The sequence below is a fragment of the Atta cephalotes genome (assembly GCF_000143395.1).
Source record: "Atta cephalotes unplaced genomic scaffold scaffold00106, whole genome shotgun sequence".
Taxonomy (NCBI): Eukaryota; Metazoa; Arthropoda; class Insecta; order Hymenoptera; family Formicidae; genus Atta; species Atta cephalotes.
Genome location: NW_012130170.1, coordinates 169,709 through 177,900, shown reverse-complemented (window position 1 = coordinate 177,900; position 8,192 = coordinate 169,709). Strand labels below are relative to the sequence as shown.

The following is an 8,192-nucleotide window of genomic DNA, read 5'->3' as shown; positions in this document are numbered from 1 at the left end:
TAATATATATNTNTGTGTGTGTGTGTGTGTGTGTGTGTGTGTGTGTGTGTGTGTGTGTGTGCGCGCGCGCGTGTATGTGTGTGTGTGTGTGTAATATTTTTATGGGGTTGCGAGTTTAAGCAACCTTTCTATCAAAAAGCTTTGTTTTATAATAAGGGCAAATGTTATTTATATTATTTATATAATATTTGTAAGCAAGCGCTATGTAATAATTTATAAAAAAAACATTGAAATATTTATGTGTTTATTATAAAACCTGAAACTTCCCTTTACGTGTTTAATATTCTTTTTTTCTTCGTCGCTTTCTTGATCAAATTGATTAAATGTACGTGCATGACAAAGTTGGAAAGCGAAATAGTGAGGACACGAGCTCAGCAAGAAATAACTAGAAGATGTGTCGGTGTTGAGATAGACGTGCACAGAATGCAACGAGACGCTTTTCTTTACATTTAGATAGCAATAGAGATGTTCACAGCAGCGGAAGCGGTGCTGCGTAAACGATGGCATAACTTTTGGCGAGCCGAAGGCTCGTACTCATTCCAATCCAATTTGCGTCGTTTGCGCTACAAATCTATCAAAGGAAACCATGCAGATTCAACCGATAAGTTTCGCGAGTTCAAAGTGCAAAGCCCATTTCGTATCTGGAGGGCACACAGCGTTATCATACCGAGAAAAGCCTCTCAAGACAGACAGAGCAAAAAACGACAAACGCATGGCGGTGAAAACGGACTTTTGCGCCAGCGATAAGGAGATTCTTCGAAGGCCGAGGGTGTTTAAAGCGTATTACATGGCGAAGAGGAGAGCCTCGCGCATTCGAGCACCAACCTCGAAGGCAAAAGATTTGCGAGCGAGAACTTCGGATTAGAGTAGATCGTAAGACATTGGAAAATATCCTCTTTGGCCTCCGGAGTGCTGGGGCTCGAGTCCTCGTTGTACACATGTCGCATCAGCTCCAAGCGCTGTCTACAAGTCATACATGTCATTACTTCGCGTGAGTGGACCGTGCGATCCCTTTAAGCCGAATGCGGACCGAGTCTTACTTTAGTATAAGCTGTGAATTCGCTCGATTAGCGAAGAAAGGCCCGCAACTTAAAATTCAACTCTATGATCTTAATCATCGTGCAATCTAGTGCACGCAGAAGAATTTTTGGTCGTCTCGCGACTGCATATTGTTATAAAAATGTTTTCATATTACTTTTGATGCAGGTCGATAATTTTCATGATTTTCATTAAGTGCACAAGAAGTGCATTCGTGCAACGGTAATGAAATAGAAAAGAAATCGTCGATCGCTGTATAAAAAAGGATCTTGTTTTATAATAAGAAATTAAATATAATTATAAAGAACATGCTATATGAATATATAAATTTGATGATTTAAATGCCATTGTAATTTAGCTAGAAAATTACTCCATAGAGTGTTGTTAATTTTGTCGGCAAATTGATGATCATTAATAAAAATTATTTCTTAGTGGCAAAATACATTTTATCTGTATCAGCTCGAATGTTTTGTTAATTAAACAAGTCATAAAACGTAAAAGAGCAGTAAAACAAACCTTAGCTTGTCCAAGGTCCAGTAATGCGTAGCACCATTTTTCATATCTTGAACTTCAACGGCGACAATCGTGCGTGGGAAGGGTCTTTCATCCTCCTCTTCTTCGTCCATAACAGGCAAGAGATCCGGAGGTAAGGGCGAATAAAGGGTGTCCGTGAGTAAGGTAAATTGGAATTGAACCTAGAAAAGAAAATTAATATTATAAAACCCATTATACAACGGAAATATTTCCTTAGTTTTTTAAATTTAACATATTTAACAGATACCATTTTTGTATAAATTTTCTTTGTGCAATATTAAATTCTGCAAATAACTATCATTACACTTGAAGAAGCACTTATGTGTAGATTACGCGAAGATCATACGAATAAACGTAATTCACATTAACATTAAAAGAAGTTCAAAGTTCATATTCCCGTATTCAAAAGTATAAAGAACAGAAGTGCAGAGGTAGTAAACGCAAGTGAAAGAAAGCCGTGCCAAGAATTATCCGTCGTACATTTCCGCGACTATACCTTCTTTTTTAGTTCAACGGATATAGCATTAGCCTCTTTGAGGAATATCGCGTTGCCCCAAAGATCGTCCCGTAAACTCGTGAATTGATGATATTTCCACTTGCGGAAGGCCCAAGCGGCCAGTTGAAACTCTCTCTCGGTCCAGTTGCTCTCTGCGTCAAACAATGGGTTGACTGAAATGCAAGCCATTACGAGGCAAAACAGTCAGAGAAGCCAAGCGTTTGATGAAATAACACCAATTACTTTGTTAACACTTTGACAGTCATATCATTCATATTTGGATGACGTATAAAATTTAAAAATCTTATTCATTTATAAACGGCAATTTTATTTACACGATTTCAAGAATTATCTTACTAAGTATTAAGTATTTAAAGCATTAAAGAGAAATAATATAAATTATTAAAAAGTAAACATTTTCGGTCAAAGCGAGTCTTACAAGTGCTTGGTAACATTCATATGTGAATATATAAATACAATTCTCTTTTATTTGTATTTAAACACTTCTCGGTTTATTTAAATTAATATTGTAATATAAATTATATTAAGACACAAAACAATAATAAACTATTAAAAAATATATATTATTATTTATTAGTTACTATTATTTATTAAGTTCAGCTTGTAATCTTAATGAAAGCAGCTTAGCAATCAAAGTGTCAAGTATATTTTGAATGTGCTATGTCTCATCGACAACATAAGGCTTTATAGCATGCAATAAACTTTCAATGGTGTGAAAGACATTTGTAAGTCTGAAGAGTTACGTGAAAGGTACAGTAAGACGATGCCCAGTCGATCAGGTATAGCTATACTAAAGTATATTAAGACTCGAAAGCGACACATTTTTCCACACTCACCGAAAATATCTTCCTCGATGTTGTTGAAGTCTTCTGGTGTATAACTGCTGTACATAGACATGGTCATACTTTGTTCTTCCACCTGCCTCTGTAGAGCATCTATCCGTGCTTCGTAGCTCTATTCACAGAAAAAAATCAATTAAACGACATTATTAAAAAGACATGATGTATTCATATTATATATACCTTTCGCTGCTCTTCAAACAATTGATCAGCTTCCTCCTTCTCTTTACGGAACTGTTCCTCCAGTACAAGTAATCTTTTTTCCATTTCAGCCTTTAAATCGATTCCCTGTTTTTCTAATAGCTCGACCTGTGCGAAATTCCAGTCTGCTAATGGTTCGTTATTGCCAGGAGTTTCCGCCGGGGAGCCATTCGCTATCCGTTCACGTACTGCATAATTGAACACAGAGATACAATATTTTATTCATACATTCCACTAAATGTTTATAATTCATTAACAAATAAATCCAAGTATTGCATACCTTGGTCTGGGTGATTAAATCGGAAAACATGGCTTTTTCCCAAGATGACACGTGAGCCAGTCGTTAGGATAAGTGACTCAGTTACTTCGCGACCGTTGACATAAATCAAGGCTCCGTTCTTCGGTATCAGAGTTATAATGCCCTCATGGTTCTCAAAAACGCAATGCTCCTTAAGTATGTGTGGGCCACATAGCTGGATATCCTGAGGTACGTGCGCCTCGGCACTACCAATACGTGTGAATCCATCCTTGATGTAATAGATCAAACATTCTGACATGAGAGGGTCCTCGTTCAGATTTACCAAGTGCGGTGTTTTTTTAGGGGAGAAGACGCCCACTGTGACTCCGTCCTCTTTCACAGCGACTCCCATTTCGGCGAAAACTGCCTCACGTTGCAAGCGAATTGATTCGGTTCGCTTTAACTTCTCTTCCCATGTTTCGTTCAGTTCTAAAACAAAAGTAAAGAATCAAATAAAAAGAATACCTACTATAAGAATATTTGTTGTTTTTCGCATTACATATTTATAATTGATTATTAATGAGATAAGAATAAAAAAGACTATCAGAATAATCGCAGTTTACAGATACGTACCTGCGATTAATTTTTCAGACGCTTGCAATTGTTCAACCGCCTCTTCGGCAATGGTGGATGTAGTATGAGAAGAAATTCTTGGTCGAGTTTCCTTAGTGTCTTCTTCATTTCGCTTGTTCGTTCTAATAATTTCATCCCCTGCAAAATGAAGACCGTTAGGAGTCGAGAAAACGGCGGTTGTAATATTAAAAATAGCAAGCGTCAGAGTCGGTATCGTGAGTCGTAAACATCAAAAGCCATAATTAAAGCAGTGGCTGATGAAGAGAAGTATTTCTGAAGCTGTAAAGTTTGTATTGTTGCTACATATTGTTGCTTCATTCTAAAAATGTAAAAACATAACTAGTGAACTGATACTTTTTTACAGAGCACCGGCATGCTCTAATAAATATAAGCATGATCTAATCGCCATTTGATATCTATTATATTTTTCGAATAAATTCAATTAATTTGGCATCCTCATTGTGTCAAATTTTCTCTTTCATAAATGTAATATTTTATTTTTAAAATACATTTTTTGCTTTTATAAATAGAAGCATAATCAATTATATTAATTTAGATTTTCATTTAAATTTTAAGAATTGTCAAAAAAGTACTAATTGTGAAATATATGAGAGAGGGAAGCGCAATTAATAGACATTAACAAGACATACAGTAATGAACAAACAGTGATAAAAAAGAAAGAAAAATAAAGAAATTCGCGAAGCAAACATATAAAAATTAAGAAGATCGATGTATCAATAACAAATATTATGCGCTTAGCGATGAAATAAGAACGCATAAATAAAATATAACAACAAAATATTTACAAAAGAGGCGCAAGAGATGCCCGTCCTGGTTGTACTTTTTGCTTGCAATGGAGCATTTTTACTTACTAGGTTCTTTCTTTTCGTATGTAACTTTGCCATCTGGCCCTACGTCGAGCGCAAGGAAAACAAAGAGAAGAATACTATGTGAATGGATTGCCTGTCGCGCGCTGTGCAATTGCAATTAGTTTATAGCAGCTAAGAATTCACGTTTGCAACACGTGCAATCAGCATTGTGATTCTCTGAATAATTTCTGTTATAATCTATGCAATTATTATTATTATACTAGTCAACTAATAGATAAAGTAAGTTATATTTATGAATAGTACTTCAATATTCTGCATATTTCGCGAATTTAAATAGACGATTATAATTTAAGATTTATATTTGATCATTATTCAATTTAGCATATCTATATATAGTCTGTCCTTGTCTGTATATGCTTTTTATAATAAAAAGTCCTCTAATTCAATTTAATGTTATGATTTCTAATAATTTTCTAAAAATGCTTTTAATTTACCTTCTTGTACGTCGATGCCTTCCTGCTTTAGAAGTTCGCGTAATTTCTGTATCTCTTCTTTGAGTTCTCTGATAAGTCTGGCATTCGCGTCTTCGTTGACCACAGCTTTGCAGACAATTTGTTTCGCTCTGTCCGCGTATCTGTAAACAAAAACGTAAGTCTGTTAGATCTAATCATTAATTAAACGTTTAATTAAGTCATTTAAATTTCAAGAATTAGTTCGAAAAATATGTAGTAAATAATAAATTTTACCGTAAGGTTGAAAGCGTCTCATCGTAATTGATGTCGGCAGGACTAACTGCTGCAATCATAGCAGTTTTTGAATTTCCGCCCAAGTTCTCCCGCAATAACCATGTTAAAACGGAGTCTCTATATGGTATAAAATCGGCTTTCTTCTTCTTTTTTGTTGCCTATAGAGAAACACAAATTTGTCGATAATCATTATGCTTTTCATTTGGTAAATCTATCACAAATCTACAATCTATAAATCGAAACAAGTGTCTTTCTATCTTTGCTACTCTCTGAATGTCACGAAAAATAGCATGATGTTTGTGCCGACTAAATGGAAAGCACTCAATATATTACACAAAATATATTACATCCAAAATATTACAATTAAATATATTATTTTAACGTGTAATACTTATTATAATTAAATATTCTTTGAATTATAGTATTAGTTTTACTGAACTTACCGCCTAACAATCCAAAATAGCAAACAAGTAAAATAATGACAAAAATATAATATCTAATGTAAGATAAATTCAATGTTTAATGTAACACACAGATTTGAGCAAAGTATGATACTTACAATTTCGGCCAGAGCACTGATAACTTTCCCGAGAGTCGTCAAACTCTTATTAATATTAGCTCCTTCTTTCAATCGTGTCCCTTTCGCACCCGTTGAATCAGCTCTCTCGGATCCGGCTAAATCGACCAGCGATATTTTGCTAACTTTTTCCGTCATCAAACCAGTGGTACTATCCTGTTGTTGTTGTGTAAAGAATATCGTGAAAACTGCGTGTGATCTGCTAGATGTTTCATTCATATTGGTTGCTGCGACAGTTCTAGAATATATTTCAACACATTGTGCACGTATTAGTGCTATAAAAATAATTTTTATAAAATTTCAGTTACTGAACATGAAACCAACCTGGCCTTGTTACCTTCGTCTATGAGATCGTGAATGTCTTCGTATGATAATACAGCTAACTTAGAAAGATCTTCGACGTAAGGTCCATAAAGAGGGTGTTCTCTTACTCGAAGATTTCCCCTATTTTTCGGATTTAACAAATCGCGTACCCTCTCGCAATAGATTTCCATATAACTCACTTCTACCGAGTACTTCAATCGCTCATTAGATGTGTAACTGATTTTTCTAAACAGATCTTTGCAAATCTGTGGTATTATTCCTTCCTGCCCTTCTTCTTGCTTACCCATCATGGTGTAAGATTTACCGGCGCCAGTTTGACCGTATGCAAAAATGCAAACGTTATAGCCTGCATCGCAAAAAAAATAAAGAGAATTATATCTTATTTATTAGTAAAACCAAATTAACCAAATTTCGCTTTGAAAGACAATGATCTTTATAAGTTTATCTAAGAACTAAAATTATTAATAACATATGATTAATAAAATGTTAATAACATGTGATTATTTACAATCGTTTTTCATAAAAAAATTATTAAGTCATTTACATCCTTTAAAATACAATATTGTCTTAATTATTTCTTTAAACGATTTTTTAAACAAATAGTTAGAAAAAATGTCTTTTATTGTTAATTAATATTTACCTTCAAAAGCATGTTCCAACATTTCTTCACCGATATCCTTATAAACCATGAGCTGAGATGAGTAATTCTCATCATTTGGCTGTAATAATTTAAAAAATTTTAAAATTAAATTTTACTCCAATTAAACATAAGGGTATCACGTCAATAACTATTATATTGAAAAAGTACTTACGTCCATAGAAAAGTAGGAATAGTCATAATTGAAGCTCTTGATCGCTTCTTTGCTTCCTGGTGTAGCTTTCGGATTCACTATGGCTGCAAAAGAAAAAGTAACGAATAAATATGTACACGAACGATAAACTGATAATGAAATAAATAAACTGATTATTTCATAAATTGTTCGATTTAAGCTGCATGTTAGAAGTAGTACTTACAAGTAGTACTCCCCGTCATTTCTATGATACATTGTGCCTGACGACTGACCTCGCGATAGTTGAAGGGCCGTACCCTCACCGCCACCTTAACCGACGACATTTTTCCTATTTTTTCTTCTCTTTTTAATTTAACGTCGGATCAAGTCGGCGGCGGTGCTGGCGATAATTTCCTCTCTCACTCGTCTCTCTATAACAAAATAACGTCTCGGTAATTGTCGAATTAATTAATTTTACGTTTAATATCGTTTATTGCAAGTATGCGGCAAAAAACCTGCTACGAAATTACTCTATAGTCTTCATATCTAAGAATATATCTCAGTTATTAATATATTATTCCGATACTTTTCCATGGAGATGAATAAGAAAGAATAAAAAAAAAAACGTAGCGCGCAGTTTACACAATATATTCGCGCGCGGAATATTTTTCACGTCTTTAATTGTTGACTTAAACCACTAAAATCAAATAGATCACTTTACAACAGACTTATTCTTAAGAATCGTAAGATTGTGTCTTTTTGTTAAATTAAAAATGAATGTATTTTTTCATGCGCGAAATATTTTTCGTGTAGTTAATCGTTGACTTAAACTATTAAAATTAGATAAATCACTTTACCACTTGTTCTTACAAAGACATAAATCTTACATGTCATGTAAGATTTATGTCTTTTCATTAAATTTAAATGTAGATTTTTTTTGTATAA

General features: G+C 34.1%; 1 protein-coding gene across 1 annotated transcript in view; it reads right to left on the bottom strand.

The window, feature by feature from the left end:
- Positions 1-7,591, bottom strand: part of LOC105625060 (kinesin-like protein unc-104) — a 12,709-nt gene extending 5,118 nt beyond the window's left edge. Inside the window, exons 1-16 of the mRNA XM_012206403.1 lie at positions 7,492-7,591; positions 7,290-7,372; positions 7,118-7,196; positions 6,478-6,823; positions 6,136-6,391; positions 6,020-6,022; positions 5,577-5,734; positions 5,325-5,464; positions 4,873-4,911; positions 4,001-4,138; positions 3,410-3,856; positions 3,112-3,317; positions 2,926-3,043; positions 2,069-2,241; positions 1,555-1,733; positions 826-963 (exon numbers count right to left, since the gene is read on the bottom strand). Coding sequence (XP_012061793.1) covers positions 826-963; positions 1,555-1,733; positions 2,069-2,241; positions 2,926-3,043; positions 3,112-3,317; positions 3,410-3,856; positions 4,001-4,138; positions 4,873-4,911; positions 5,325-5,464; positions 5,577-5,734; positions 6,020-6,022; positions 6,136-6,391; positions 6,478-6,823; positions 7,118-7,196; positions 7,290-7,372; positions 7,492-7,591 — 2,603 coding nt within the window. The remainder of the gene's footprint in view (positions 1-825; positions 964-1,554; positions 1,734-2,068; positions 2,242-2,925; positions 3,044-3,111; positions 3,318-3,409; positions 3,857-4,000; positions 4,139-4,872; positions 4,912-5,324; positions 5,465-5,576; positions 5,735-6,019; positions 6,023-6,135; positions 6,392-6,477; positions 6,824-7,117; positions 7,197-7,289; positions 7,373-7,491) is intronic.
- Between the last annotated feature and the right edge of the window lie 601 nt (positions 7,592-8,192).